Genomic DNA, 15876 nt, shown 5'->3' with positions numbered 1-15876 from the left:
AATGTAAGTTTAAGGCCAATTAAACTAATTTTATTCAGAGTAAGTCTACATTAAATTACAATATTAACACTCTAGAGACAATGAACTTAAAAGTATAGGAAGTAGAAATCTATTTGGTCTTTTATCGGCCATGTATTATAGAACTCACAAACGAAAATTTACAAATATAGAAATAATGATACTTAAAGAGTGAGGATTTTCAAATGGAAACGCATAAGGTGTCATATTTTAAACACGCATGTTTCAAAAAGGGAGAACCTTTTAATAATTTAGCACAAAAATCAAATTATATAAACTTGGTATATTCCAGAAAATATTGCTTTCAACACTTACACCATGATCAAAATTCCTTTGGTAGCTTTTAATCAAAATGAAACATGCTCTTCTGTAAAATATAAAGTACTTTAAATGTTATCACAAAAGTTCTTTGTTACAGTTGCCACGCAATCACGCCATTGCCCAGCCTCACCTGCGCACACACAACAGGAAGCCAGGGGCCAAGAGCCCTCTTGGCCTCCCGACAGAAGCAGCCCTGCTTCACAACATCAGGGGACTGACTGTTCACAGCGGCTCCAGCAGGGAGGAGCCCCCACCCTGCCGGGACGGTGACAGCGAAACCAAACTTTATTGCCGCAATCATACAAATACTGCGATTAGAGAACAATCAAGCAGCAGTTACCCCAATGCAAAAAACAGGGTCTGCCAGACCCAATCTTAGAACGGCAAACAGACTCCCTGCCCCCAAGCCCGCAACAGAAAACCCACAAGTAACGCAGCGGGAAGCAGCCGCTGCCAGGGTCCCCTCGGCACTTCAGAGATCTCACTGAGGAACCTCGTCATGCAAAACCAGGCGTCCAAGAGAAAACTTTGTGAAAGTAAGTGAAACAGACAGACGCTAGTTTTAGGCTGCATAATCGGTCAGCCGGTTTTTAATGCCGGCTGCTGCTTCCTAACGTTCACCAGCCGGGGTCTCGTCTTCAGTCTGAGTGCTGACAAGCTAAGACAGCACGTCTGCAGGGACTTGTCATCTGTGCGGCTAAAGGACGCAGCGGGGAGAGTCTGTAAACTGTGCATTCATGATCACACACAAAAACACACCAGACTTTCAGCTTTTTGCCATAAGAACACCACCGTACAAAGGAGCCCTTTTAACCAACGTCTTGTCCAACCTCAGTCACTCTGCTTAACACCTAAAAGAACAAGAGGAGGAAGTGGAGGGGAAGGTGCCCGTGCCGTCTGCAAACCCTCAAGCCCGTGAGGCCCCCAGGAGCCGCCCTCTCCTCCAGTCCAAAGCATCCCTGCTGCTCAGCCCCAGAAAGTCCGGAAACAGCATTTCTGCCCTGAAGATACATTCCAGTGTCTCACGGAGGAGACAGCCGTGAGCCTCAGGCCACGTAGTGGTACTGGTTCGGGCTGTCTTTGTCTCTCTCCATGTAGTCTCTGTCTATGAGAGATTCAATTCTCTTTTTCAAATCTCCAGGCTGGAAGACAAAAACAGACAGTGGCATTGATAGTGACATCACACGGTGTATGACAGCAGCGCCGCATTTACAAACTCGAGGGAAAAAACATGTCACGCACCCGGTGTGGGGCCATCATCACACACAGGCATGACACACGTCAGCCTGTATGTATGTATGGAAATTACTCACACGACATGGTGATCAAAGGGCTTCCACACGAACGCATGCCTGAGCAGGGCCTCCCGCGGGACGTGGCGCAGGTGAGAGGGGCACACGGCCTGGCAGACCCCACCCGGCGACACGGGAGCGCGCGTGTCTGGGAGGGAATCTGAGCGCGTCTCCCCGCGTGCTGCACCACACTGCCATCCGTTTAGCACACATGCCCTGTTTACACAGCATGATGACCACAGGCCTGGGCCTAACCCTGCTAGAAGCGAGTCTGAATCCACGCGTCCACACACGTCTGCGGGGAGACAGTGCCCCCTTCCGCCCGGGCCCCTGTCAGCGCAGAATAGGTGCCGCGGGGGCCGCACGGCTAACTCGATCAGTCTGCTGCCTAACTGCTGAGTCTCTCTCATTGCAAAGGGCAAAACCAACACCCGCCCGCTGCTGGTCGGAGAGGAGGGCCAGTTGCATGACCAGGGGCTGCGTGGAGCTCCATGCAACACTCGTCACCTCGGGGGGACAGGAGCTCCCGCCAGCTCCCCACAGTGCCCACTCTCTGGTCCCCGACTTGAGGAGCTGGTGTCGGAGCATGCCCCCCCCAGAAGCATGAGCGGGGGCTCGGGGGTGACGGCCCGGCCCCCGATGGTGCCCAGTCTGAGTGCCGACCTTACCTGGCCCCACAGGCGGCCAGAACGCCACTGCCTGGGAACCGCACCCCCGTCAGTTTTGGGGCAACTTCCTTACACAGCAGCCGCAGGAAACATCAGCGAGGCAGGAAAAGCTCTGTGGCCAGTAAATCGGCTGTTCGTGCACTCCCTGCGCGGCACCGGCCTCCCTCCCGAAGACCCAGCAGAGACAGACACGACCATCCAGTGTCCAGTGTCCAGTGCTCTACAACTAATCAAGCCACACACTCACCTTCACAGGGAATTTCAGCTGATTGTACAGTTCAGAAACCAGGAGATTGTGCCCCAGAGTCTTTCTCATCTTCATTATCCTGACGATGGCTGCGTCGACCTGGTACTGCCGGTCCTGGAACACCCGCTCCGTGGTGCTGACCTGCTCCTCCACCTGCGTGACAGGAGGGTGGGGCTGGGTAGGGCTCAGGGCCAGTTATCTCCCCCGTGGAGTCTTAACGGGAAACTTCTGATGAAACATAGGCCAAACTGTGGACGAGCCCTGTTCTGTTACGCAGTCTTATTTGTTCTAGTAGAAACTGATTGATTTCAGCACCAAAACTGGAAAAAGGATTTAAAAAGCTACTGAAAAAAGAAGCTGCAAACGCCCTACATAAACCGCACATAATCTCGATTAAACCTGGGGCTCAGGGATGAGAACAGCCGTCAACTTTGCTCCAGAAACCCCAGCTCTGCACAGGGCACCTGCGCCACACTGGGCTCACCACCAGGCTCCGAGCGCAGCGCCACGGGCCTGGTCATCCTGGCAGGCGCGGCGAAGGCGGGACAGAGCGGAAAACCGGTGCTCGATTTAGAACAAACTCTAGCCTGTAGGGAGTCAGTAACGTGACATGGAGCTGTTCTCAGAAGCAAGCGGGAAACCCTGGTAACAGCCTTCGGTCGGCAGCCTGACAGGGCTGCAGAGCCCAGCGGGCGGCAGGCGTGTTCGTGGCGAGAGGCGGGGACCTGAGCTCGCGTCCTATTTTCAGAGGGACCCACGACCCGAAAGGGCTGCCGTCCCTGCACCACAGAGAGGATCAGGAAGAGGAGGGGTCTGGCAGCTCTGCCACTTTTCAAACGTGCTCCAGAGGCCCCGGTTGGGCAGCAGTGGGGCAGACGCACTGTCACTACCTGCCGGTGCGCTGCGAAATCCAAATCCAAGAGAATCAACTGAAGAACTAACAAAGCCGGTGGGAGTCCTGCGAGCTGGTCGACACAAGGTGAAACACGAAGACGAGCAGGTGGAAAGAGAAGACACCCCCCCCCCATGCCGGCACTTCTCTGGCTTTTCCTGCTTTTCCAGATCCTGCTCAGGTCTGACCAGCCTCACGTGACCTCCTGGGGCCTGAGTGGCTGGGCGCCCCCTGGGGAGAAGGCCCCATCATCACTGTGACCTCAACTGTGACGAGACTGCATGTGTGGTCCCAGCACCCGCCTGCTGGATGAGACTGGAAAGCCACTTGGGACAGAGACCGAGCCTTTACTGGGAGAGGCTGAATTCTCAGTGCTTCACCCAGACCGTGGCAGGTGCCTAGCAGGTATCTGTTAAACTAATATGATGTGCAAGACTCACAGCAAAAAGGAAACTGCGAGGAAGAGAAGGGACTCATCCGTACTCACGTACACACACACACACAAAGAATCAGAAGATTCAGTGTAAAAAGATGAAAACTGCAGGTGAATTCAATGTGCTCTGAATGAGAAGCATCCATGTTCTGGTTTGGAGGGGCAAAGACACAAAAATTATTCTCAAGTTCACTAAGAGAATAAATTTACAGGAACAAGCATATTAAAACACTTTTGGTGCTGCCATACACAAAAATAAACTCAAAATGGATTAAAGACCTAAACATAAGATAAGACACAATAAACCTCCTAGAAAAAAAATAGGCAAGACATTACCGAACATAAATCTCAGCAATGCTCTCCTAGGGCAGTCTACCTGATAAACAAATAAAAGCAAGAATAAACAAATGGGACCTAATGAAACTTACAAGCTTCTGCACAGCAAAGGACACCATAAGCAAAACAAAATGACAACCTACAGAATGGGAGAAAGTTTTTGCAAATGAAACCAACAAAGGCTTGATCTCCAGAATATATAAGCAGCTCATACGACTTAATAAGAAAAAAACAAACAACCCAATCCAAAAATGGGCAGAAGACCTTAACAAGCAATTCTCCAAGGAAGAAATGCAAATGATCAGTAGGCACACGAAACAATGCTCAATATCACTAATTATCAGAGAAATGCAAATCAAAACTACAATGAGATATGACCTCACACCAGTCAGAATGGCCATCATTTGAAAGTTCACAAATGACAGATGCTGGAGAGGGTGTGGAGAAAAGGGAACCCTCCTACCCTGCTGGTGGGAATGCAATTTGGTGCAGCCACTGTGGAAAACAGTATGGAGATTCCTCAAAAGACTAGGAATAGACTTACCATGTGACCCAGGAATCCTGCTCCGGGGCATATATCCAGAAGGAACCCTACTTCAGGATGACACCTGCACCCCAATGTTCATAGCAGCACTATTTACAATAGCCAAGACATGGAAACAGCCTAAATGTCCATTGACAGATGACTGGATAAAGAAGCTGTGGTATATTTATACAATGGAATACTACTCAGCCATAAAAACCGACAACATAACGCCATTTGCAGCAACACAGATGTCCCTGGAGAATGTCATTCTAAGTGAAGTAAGCCAGAAAGAGAAAGAAAAATACTATATGAGATCGCTCATATGTGGAATCTAAAAAAAAAAAAAAAAAAAAGACAAGTGAACTTAAACATAAAACAGAAACAGACTCACATACATAGAATACAGACTTGTGGTTGTCAGGGGGGAGGGGGGTGGGAAGGGACAGACTGGGAGTTTGAAATTTGTAGATGCTGACAGGTATATATAGAACAGATAAACAAGATTATACTGTACAGCACAGGGAAATGAATACAAGATCTTGTGGTAGCTCACAGCCAAAAAGAATGCGACTATGAATATATGTATGTTCACGTGTGACTGAAAAATTGTGCTGTACGCCAGAAATTGACACAGCATTGTAAACTGACTATAACTCAAAAAAAAAGAGAGAGAGACTTTTGGTGCTGGCCAAGAACAGATGGAGAACTTAGAGAGCAGAGGTGAGAAGCAGGCCCACAGAATGCAAACCTGGTTGTCGGGATGGTGTTTTCAGCTCAGTTTTTAAAGCAGGGAGGGTGGCTAGAATGCTTTCTGATACTAAAATGGTTTCTACGTTGCTCAGAGAAATATTTAAATGTATAAGCTGCTAGAAAAAGAGAGGCAGCTATTTTTAAAAATTTGGGTTAGAGGAAGGTCTTTCTTGGGATGGCCCCAAAGTCAGAAACCGTACAGGAAAAGACTGTTTTCCACTATGTTTGTATGGGAAAAACCCCCTCAAAGGGACAAAAATCATCCGTCACAAATGACAAGGGGCCCATCCCCTCAATCCAAGAACACTGTCAAGTCAGAGGGGGCAGCACGACACAGGGACCAGAGACTCGACCAGCAGTCACTTCGGGGGAGGAAAACACAAAGGGCCGACTGCTGAGAGCAAGACCTCGGGGCCAAGACGCAGAGGGAAACACTCCCATCTCCGGCTCACGCCCAGGGCAGGGTTACGCCGTGTTGGAACCACGGAGAACTAAGGACCAGCGAGGTGGCCTGATCTGTACAAGCTACTGAATGGCATGCAGATGCTCGAAGGAGCCAAACAAAGTCACCCCCAAATGGCAACAACTGTTTCTGAGCTGGTGACAAGGGAGGCGGGCAGGTCAGAACACCCGTGAGGCCAAGAGCGCAGACACAGTCTGTGAGCCAGCGATTCCAGGGCCCGGGGTTCACTGTCAGGAGACCACTAAGCAGGCACAGGAGCGTCCAAACGGGACGGAGCAGAACCGTTTCTGGAAATGGAAACGCCCTACTGCCTTTCAGCGAGGGAGGGCGCTGCCAGGCTCTGCAGTGAGCGCCAGAGTCCCGGGAGCAAGTCACACGTCCATTACTCTGATGGTTAACTCCAGGTCCTGACGAGGAAAGAGCCCCAGGAGAGACAGGAACAGCTTACAAAACGGTACAATCAGGGCACGCGGTGACCCCGTCACACGTGACACCATGGACGAGAGCCGCCCAGGTGCAGACAAGTGGCGGGAGAGGCTGCCGCTGGAGGAGGGGGACAGCCCCGCTCTGGGGTGACAGCTCCACCACTCACACCCTTCCGTCACTCTGGCCTAAGCTCCCAACAGTAAGACAGACAGAACAAAGCACACATGGGTTTACACCTTTAACGGGCGCGTCCAGTTTCTAAGAAAGCTGTACCAATTCACACATCAAAACAGAAAAACAGAAAAGGATGCCTGTTTTCTCATATTCTTGCCAACTCTGGTCATTATCAAACTTGTAAACGTTTCCCGCACTGACAGATGGAAACTGAAACATTAATCTAAGTTGAATCAAGCTACCGAGGAGAGCAAACGCCTCCCACGCGCTCACCAGGCTTCTGGGCTTCTTTTCGCCTACACCGAGTGCGCTTTCCGACCGGGCTCCGCTGAGCGCGAGCACGTGCGGGAGGTGAAGCCGGTACCCTGTGCTGCCGCGGGTCTGACAGCACTGCGGACACCGCCGCAGCCGGACGAGAGCGGCCCGGCCCCGGCTGACCTGGCCTCCCCTGCCTGCACGCACGGGGCAGCGGGCCCCACCTGCTCTGGAGGCGGGACCAGGGCACGCCTGCCCCCACCTGGACGTCTGACCGCAGCCCCGAGCTTCCGGGCTCCTGCGTCAGGAAGGGCCCAAGGGCAGCGGCCCAGAGCCCTGGACACGGGCCACCTGAGACTCGGATCGAAGCTGCAGACGCCCCACCTGGACTCGATCGCAGATTGACGCCGGGGCCCACCCTGCCCAGGACCCGCCTGAGGCGCGCCGTGCACGACGGTTTGAGAATGACACGCTTGCTGCCCCGTGAGACTCTGACCAGGAAGAGCCGAGTCATCACATGTCTCTGTGAAGGGAATCAGGGGCTGTGAGACGCTCTTCTTCCTGAAACTCCTCCCTACTGTGAGTGTAAAGCTAGCGGAAGTCACGCTGCCGCGAGTGCCCTCGTGCGTGCTCTGCAGTCGGTACGTAAGGGGACCAACATCAGCGGCCCCCTGGGGGCTCCTGTGCTTCAGAGAACGGTCATACATACGGTTTCCTTCATCTGAATCTGGTTGATCTTTATGCGAAACAACTTGTGCTTGAAATCTCCATTAAAAATGAACCTGTCTCCGTCTTCCACCTCCTTCCCTTTGGGACTTTTGATCAGCACTCGTGCTTTGCCACAGGCCAGGGACTGCAGCGTCCTCCGCAGCTCACCGTCCTCTGGGAGGGAGGGAACGTGGGATTGGGTCAGCGCGAAGGCTGGCGCACCACCCCGAGCGGCCACCCTCTCAAGCCAGCCCAGCAGAGGCCAGTCTGCGTCCTGCCTGACGCTTGGGGTCTTCGTACCTATGCCCGTGGCCACTTTGATGTCTTCAAAGCTGAATCCGTCCCCCTCGTTGAACATGAGAAGCACCAGTGTCTGGAAGAGCGACACCTGGAACTCCTTCTTCCCCTTGAAGAGAACGGGCGTGTCACGGGGGGCTCTGTCTGCAAAGCTTCAAGGGGCTGCTGTTTGCTCTCAAGCTTTGTGTGGGGGTCGTGGTGAGAAATTACTGATCACACACCCATAAGAAGAAACTAAGTTACTAATTATACATGAATAAAACGATTCAGAGTGCGTCTATTCTCTTGAGTATTTTTAGAAGTAGCAAGAAAGCTCTTGTTTACTGGCGCCATTTTCCCAACAGCACCCGCCTCCTCTGTACCTGTGGTGCAGGTGGTACCGTCACAGCATTTAAGACCGCCCCCCCCCGGAGGAGACTAGGACTGGCTGAGGCTCAGACGATGCTCAGCGTTTTCCACCAATGAAGTGTGTTTAGATTAAGGTCCAGCCGCCTCCTTGGACGTGATGGTCCCACACACTGAAGTGCTCTGCCTGGCAGCTCAAGCGAACCCACGCCCACCCACCACGCCCTGCTGATGCGCCTGCAGGGACGCCGCGGGGGCCACGAGGGCAAAGCGGGCGGGGACCTGGAGCCTCCAGGACAGGGCCGAGGAACTGACCTCTCCCAGGACCTTCCAGGGCAGCGTGCAGTGTGCGTGGTTTACGTGCACAGCCCTGCACAACAGCACACAACAAAGTGTGCGCGTGTAATTTAAGTGTAATTGTTCATGTGCACGTAGAATTTATATGAAAATGTAAAGCTAAGGAAGTGTAACAGCAGAACAGTAATTTTCTAATTTTTTGGCTTAGTGGACATCATTGAATTTTGCTTATAAAACTGAACTGAAATACATCTCATTAAGACTAACTCCCAGAACTGGAGCCGCTGCAGCAAGGCAGTTGACCTCGGAGGTTCTGTGACACGGCATCAAACTGCCCGTCCGGCCATCGGTGGGAGCTGCCGTTCCCTCTGTTTTCACTTGGTCTTCACCCAGGTGTGAGCCACAAAGGGGCATTCTGCTGCCCGTCAACCTGCGGCCCTGGGGCGGCCCCCGCGGACACCGAGGCTGCGGTCTGGCCTCTGAGAGTCACCTCTTTGCACCTCGCCCCTTCAGTCGGGGGGCTCTTCCCGGCTCTCGACTGTTACTGGCCGCGGCAGCCACCCTTCAGCGGTTTGATTTCACTGGCCTTTGAAAAGCCACTCTTGAATTGCGCTGAGTAATCTTTTCCTTTGTCTCCAGAGTTCAATCACTATTAAAAAAATTCTATCAATGTTCTATGAAGAATAAAAAGAAAACGAAATAGACAAAGAGCTTACTTCTTTAAACTCTGCTTTTAACACAGCGTGCCCCAACGTAGTTTGCCACTGAAGTTTGCGACCACTGTGCTTCCCAAGGTAAAATGCCTTGAACACTTCTTGAAGTTTAACCATCTGACAAGTAGAGGAAAACAACACATTTAATTATGCTAAACGCCTTTAATCGAAAGAACTGCATAACTGCGTACTGTCCAGCTTACAAAGTTTTACAACATTCCACAGCTAAATGAAAAGTCAGCTCCACGTTGTGACAGCTGCCCCAACCTGCTCCCGGGCCTCGTGGGGCCATGAGGATGGCACCTGCCCGAGGATGGGACCTGGCGTTTTCGGGAGGCCTTCTTACACCGTCCAGAGTCTGCTGGTCCCAGGCTGTGACCTCCCTTCTCAGCCTGAGCCCGGCTCCCCCGCCTCCCCTGGCCTCTCACGTCCCTCTACTCTGCACCAGGAGGGCCAATGGTCAGTGCTGCCCAGCCCCAAGGGCTCCCCCCAGGCTCCATCTGGTGAGATGGTTACTCTCAACAGCACGCCAGGCCGCAGCCCCACTCCTGCTCCTGGCATCTGGGACACTCAGGGTAGGAGGTCCCCATCTGTCTGGCGCCCACACCTTCTGAGTCTTCTGGTTTGTCTTCCCACCCACCCCACACGCTGGAGCTGGGGCCCTGCACTCCAGCCGGCCCCCTCCTGCTCCACTCTGCTCCTTCCCTCGCGGTTCTGGGGTGAAGAGTCCGAGTCTCCATGGCTGGCCGGGGGCCCCGTGCCCGTCCGCCCCTGCTGCACCTTCTTGCCTCGCCCCGCCCCGATCCAGGGCAAAAAGCAGTCACTTCGAAACGCTGCTTTTCAGAGACTAAAGGACCATTTCCAGTTTTGACTGACTGTGTTGACTTGAAAGCTTCTTAAAAGAGAACACGCCTGCTGGGCGGGCAGTGACCAGGCTGCAGTGCCTCAGTGGCGCGGGCGCTGCAGGGAGGGGCAGGCGTGCGGCACCTACCTCGGGAGTCAGGTGCACGTCCATGGGTGTGTAGGTCGGCCAGTACCCCATCGTGAGGATGTTAACTGTCAGCTCCATGGAGCCCGGCTCGCTCTGATTCTGCATGTACTGAAAACACAGAAAACGGGGCAAAATGAGGACTTTAGACTATCACCAGAAATAATTAATCCGTTAAAAAGCACACTGTGTAGTTTTCAAAGGACAGTTTAACATGTGTTTTTATTTACTTTAGTCCCCAGAACACGTCTCACTGAAGCCACACACTCTGTTCTAAGGTCACTGGAAATGTTTTCTTCTTCTCTGGTTTTGTATCAAATAAGGTACCATTAAACTCATTTAAATCAAGTTTTTGGTACACACTTTGGGGGATTATTTTTCCTTCTCATTTTGAATTTAGGTCGTGTGAATGTGTTAGACAGCAGTGGTGAACCTTCTGAGGACGAGGACTTCACATCATTCACATACGTACACGATCGACTTCATTAGTTCACATAACTTAAAGCAGGATTTTTACAGAAAGCTGCTTTACTGAGACCAACACGACTTGCCTGCTTGAAGTGAACCATGATGTCCTTGGAGAGTTCCATGTCCTTGAACATGCCCTCCAGCTTGCTGGTGAAGGCGGCCCCGCACTCTGCACACAGGGGGGCGAGGTCACGACGGTCACGTGTCATGGGGGTCACCCGGCCCAGCGCCCCCGCTCCACTGGCTTACCGTGCTTTAGTTTCGACAGCATAGATTTTTCAGCATCGACGGAGGCACTTTTTCCAACAAGGAGTCTTTTCGCCAAATCTTTCTTATAAAATGCTTCAAAGACATCTTTACCTATTTACAGGCAAGTGAGAAAGACGAAAGCTGTGACAGGAACACGCGGATGCCCGCCCGAGACCCCAGGGGCGCCCGCTCTGAGGCAGCGCTCTGACGCGGCCGCTGCAGCCGGAGCCCAGAGCCCGCAGGTGTGCTGCGCACGGACTCCTGCATGAACCGGGCTGGGGTGGCCCTACTTCCAGGCAGACACGGGGGGCGGGGCCCAGCTGCCGCTGGGGGCGTGGCCATGCAGGGGCGGGGGGGGGGGGTGCCGTTAACAGGACGGGGTCTGGGGGGAGCCCGTCTCACCGTGAATGAACCTGAAGATGATCATGATCTTGTCCAGGATCCTCTCCAGCTCCTCGTCTGTGGCCTCCTTGTTACCCGCTCTCAGTTTTGAGTCAACATGCTTTGCTGTGAGTGTAAATTATTAGAAAACACGCATTCATTACACGACACACTGTCTAAACGGAAAAAGGACACCTTCAATGTCTACACGCACAAGCTGAGCAGGAACGCTCCGGAGTCTTCCCAAAATGACGTTCTTAAACAACAAAAAGGCAAACACCTGATCTTTCTCAGACACGGACTCTCAAGCCACCTGGGACCAAACAGTCTGCCCGCGCGCTGGGGTCCCAGCTCACTCCTGCTCCAGACACCGGAGTGCCCCACCTTCGGGATGCGCCGACACCCGGGTGACAAGGCAGGACAGGAGCAGTCCTCCCGGGGCCTCTTGTTTCTGAGACCACACAAGCCAGCCACAGCCTGGCTGACGGGAGGGAGAAGCCAAGCTCCTGAGAGTTTAAACTCGCATCTTGAGAGAAGGCACAGCCCACAACATGGGACGGAGGCCAAGTCTGCTGCCTGGCGCTTTTCGCCCGTTGCTGCTCTTATTAGACTTTTCTTTATAACCCTCTAGCATGAAATGTTCTGCCCACACACCCAAGCTGACGCTTGCAGAGGAGCCCACGTGCCCCCCAACGTCCTCAGTAGCCCCCCCAGAGCCCAGCTCTGCACACAGTCTCACCTTCCCCTGCCCCCTGCGAATCTGAACGAACCAATTTACCAGGAAAATTCCATGAATCCTGAAATATGCTTTGACATGATCATTAAATAATTCTATAAAGTGATAACTGTTTCATTTTAGAATACGCTGCCTACTGGGGTGCCATTCAGTTTTACTCCACGTTAATACCGCCCCGAGGACTCAAGGACAGGGACTGAACAGCACCTCATGTCAGACACCAGTTAGACTGACAGCCCCCTCGTAACACAGAGACCTTCAGATGCAGCGGCCTTCTCAGTCCTCCCTCTGAGCAGAAGCCGCTTGTAATCAAGACAGAGGCTCGGGGCTCCTCTTCACAAATGCAGCTCTGGGGCTGCCAGCACTGCCAGTGCGACGGTCACACTTACTGTCCCTTCCTCCTCCCAGACGCCAAGCTTTCCTCTGCACAAACCCTCCACCATGTCCTCCCTCAAGGAAACACGGCGTGCTCACGCCAGTACCTAATGTGTATGCCCACACACACGTGCACACGTGTGTACACAGTTCTCTGAAAACGTGGTCCCCTGAAGGGGGCATGTTCCCTCCCCTCCCCACAAGGCGCTTGAACTTTAGTGAACAGTCTGCTGGAGCTCGTTCCACGCCCCATTAAGGAAACACGTGGAGAAGCGCTCCTACCGATCAGCTCTGCAGGCTTGTTTGGCCTCTTGTTGATAAACGCCTCAAAGGACTCCTTCATCAGGCTGATGAACTTCTCGTTCCTCTGGAAGCACACGTCTATCACGTGGTCCACTCTGTCCTTGAAGTCCAGGAGGTCCTGCACCATGTCTTTATCTTTTTCGGGATTGATAACAATTGTTGTCCCAAAAGTCTGCAGAAACAAACCAAGCCCAAGTCACCAACAGGTCTGTGACACAACACAGTTTTTCTCCTCCTGTTAAACAACCGCGATCGTTTAACACAACTTAGTTACTGCTGGTATTAAATACTACATAATTTCAGAAGTTTCACAGCGTCAGTCCACACTCTGAAAATTAAGCGGCTATACACCCAATGCTCTAGGGCCACAAGGCTGCTCCCGGCAGAGTTTATAAATACCCGGGAAACGTCTGCTGCTTTTAAAGAACTTTCACGTATAAACTCCATGGAAATCAATTCCCTTAACTGGACACACCTATGTTGACTTCTGACTATAGTCTCTTTCTCCTTCACTTCCAGCCCAGAAGAGCCTGGTTTTTAGCCTGTATTTTTGCTTCAAAGATGCTGTGTGAACACGCTAAGTCTATGTGTGACAACAGCGGGTGGCTGTGTGGTGACGCAAACCATCAGCCGAAGAGGCGCTGAACACACACACGTGCTGCTCATCGTGACAGGCGTCACACACGCGCACGGAGGCAGATTACTGGGGAAAAGGCACAGGTGAAAGGGCGTCAGTCTCTTCTGGGGAGGACGCTGCACGACCGGCAGGGGTGGGCACCCTGTGCCCACGCTGACCGGGCCGTAAATAAGATGTGAACTGAGAAGGGTCAGCTCTCTTCCAAGCAGGGCGCACTTGCTGAATGTAATCTGCTGTCACAGCGTGAGTGCGTGGCGTTGACGGACACTCAGGGGTGTTCACATCACTCAATTTTCTACCCGGACTGGAAACTGCAGAGGTGGATTCCTGTGCTCAGCAACGTGCCTGCTGTCGGGACGACGGCCAGCAAAGCCCTACAGCTCCACTGGCCGTCTCCACCGTAAAGCTCCAGGGCTGAGTCGGTCACGCCTTCCGCTCAGCACTTGTGTGGCGCGCACACAAGCTCTCCACGTGCAGGACATGCAGATGGACGTGCGACTCCAGGGCACCAGTGGGGGGGGGGGCGTGCGTGCGTGTACAAGCTCTCCACATGCAGACGGACATGCAACTCCAGGCCTGATCATTCTCATTGTCTTTTTCCCTCAACTGAATTTCTCTTGTGATCATCAGACTCAGAAGTAGCAGAGACAGTGCAGGGCGCCTCTGACTCGGTGCCTGCCGTCCCCCAGGGGAGCAGTGGGGAAGGCTTCCCCAACAGCATCACAACCCGCCTTCTCCAGAACGCCAACAGTTTACGATCATGCATCCGTATGTGTCCCCACGCGGGCTTGTGTCCCTCACGCTCAGCACCACGAGGACCCCTCCTGCTGCCTTTTCATGACTGCACGCGCGTGCACACACAGAAGCATGGAAGCACACACGTGAGGAATAAATCCTAGATTCCTAGGAAATGAGCAGCACACGCACCGACCTGACACCAAAACGCGTAATAGTTCCCACTGCGCAAACGTGAGGTCACATCTAAACAGCAGTTCACAAAAGCGACTCCTTTTTGAAAACCACGATTGTAGAATTAAGCTAGTACTTACAGCATTTTCCCACCTGGATGGTGTTCATCCCTAAGAACACGTGTGCACAAGTGACCGGAGGGAGACGGAGGCCTACCGCGCACTGGCCGCCCGCGGTGAGGCCCAGCCCTATCCCCGCTGCGGCGGATGAGCACGCACCTTGATGTAGTCGCTCCAGTGCTGCAGCAGCACCTGCTGGCCGCCCCGCACACGGCTGAACAGCTGGTACATCTGGGTGAGGTCGGGCACTCTGTTCTCGTCAAGCAGATGGTCCAGCCCTAAGATCACAGCAAACATCAGTGCGCCCCAGTGGGGACAGGAGAGCCTGAGACACCATCTCAGGGGGTCCCACCTTCCTGTGCCCACTGGGACACGTGCTCCTTACTCCCCATGTCACTAAAGCCCCCTCATTTCACCAAAGCAGCAGTGGTCCGAACACTGCCACCAGTGCTGACCTGGGAGGGTCACAACCCCAGTCTCTTCCGCCCTGGTCTGTCAGTCAGGCGGTATATTGTCAAGGGTGAGTGAGCAAATCTAACCTTTCAGCTGATGAATTTCATCCACATACTAATAAACCGTGGGAGGAGAACATTCACTGTTTGCCAGATATTCTGAAGTACTGAACATAGCATTGTAAAAAACTTTTACCGTTCCAACTATTGAATTTTTACAAAGATTTTGTAAAACCTGTACCGCCATCAGAAGGCCTGCACGGAGGCATTTCTATGTTAACTATGGGGAGGAGCTATGTCAGAGCAGAGAAGCTGGGAGCTACTCGTGGGCTCTGCCGTCCGACTCTCCGCAGAGTGAGCACAACGTCCACACGTCCAAGATGTGCACACACACAGCAGCTGGACCCACAGCCAGGGCTCCAGACGCTGGTTATTTCTGTTACGTTTTGATCTACTGACATAAGAACTTTTTGTTTTACAATTTATCTACTGAAACCCTACATAACAACTTAACAATTCAAAAGTTACACCTCGTAATTTTTTAAACACCTCTAATAAAATTTAGACTAGCTCTTACACATATATAATTTTCCATTTTCTTATAACAATTTCGCTTATCCAAATATGCACTGAAACAACTTATCCAAATTTCTACCATTCTCTTGAAGTCCTTCTTACTTCCAAAGCAACTCCTTTTTTAAAAACACCTCATATGAATTTGGGGTGCATTTGTTGTAGGTGGACAGCAAATTAAGGCCCCACCAGCTGTGTGGGTCTCCGGGGGTGTAAGCAGGAATACACCAAGATTCGCACCCTGGTTCTCGCCTTAGTAGGAGTTGATCTGAGGCACCAGTGTGCTGTTCTGGGCCTTGGTTTCCTTGTGAAATGGGGGTTAACGATTCCACAGGGCTGTCCCAGGACTAGAAGACCTTCACACAAAGTGCAGCAGATGCTCAGGAATGCTACTTCTCTCCCCTTTTGGCTTATGCTGGATTCACTTGGGAGCCCCACACGTAAGTGTCTCACTAGAGACAACACGAAACCAGACCATTTAGGACTCTCCCAAATCAGACTTTCAAGTTGCCACTGCCTTGAAAC

At 52.4% G+C, this 15876-nt stretch overlaps 1 protein-coding gene across 1 annotated transcript in view; it reads right to left on the bottom strand.

Moving 5' to 3' along the window:
• Positions 1–86: 86 nt before the first annotated feature.
• The window catches only part of CUL4A (cullin 4A), a 35949-nt gene continuing 20159 nt past the window's right edge, over positions 87–15876 (bottom strand). The window contains exons 10-20 of the mRNA XM_074378586.1: positions 14486–14604; positions 12641–12833; positions 11269–11373; positions 10867–10977; positions 10701–10786; positions 10153–10260; positions 9165–9278; positions 7810–7915; positions 7511–7683; positions 2547–2699; positions 87–1481 (exon numbers count right to left, since the gene is read on the bottom strand). Coding sequence (XP_074234687.1) covers positions 1386–1481; positions 2547–2699; positions 7511–7683; positions 7810–7915; positions 9165–9278; positions 10153–10260; positions 10701–10786; positions 10867–10977; positions 11269–11373; positions 12641–12833; positions 14486–14604 — 1364 coding nt within the window. The 3' untranslated portion in view covers positions 87–1385. The remainder of the gene's footprint in view (positions 1482–2546; positions 2700–7510; positions 7684–7809; positions 7916–9164; positions 9279–10152; positions 10261–10700; positions 10787–10866; positions 10978–11268; positions 11374–12640; positions 12834–14485; positions 14605–15876) is intronic.

This window comes from Camelus bactrianus, chromosome 14, assembly GCF_048773025.1.
Source record: "Camelus bactrianus isolate YW-2024 breed Bactrian camel chromosome 14, ASM4877302v1, whole genome shotgun sequence".
NCBI classification, from domain to species: domain Eukaryota; kingdom Metazoa; phylum Chordata; class Mammalia; order Artiodactyla; family Camelidae; genus Camelus; species Camelus bactrianus.
The sequence above is the reverse complement of the archived record's forward strand: the minus strand, read 5'-3'. Positions and strand labels throughout refer to the sequence as shown.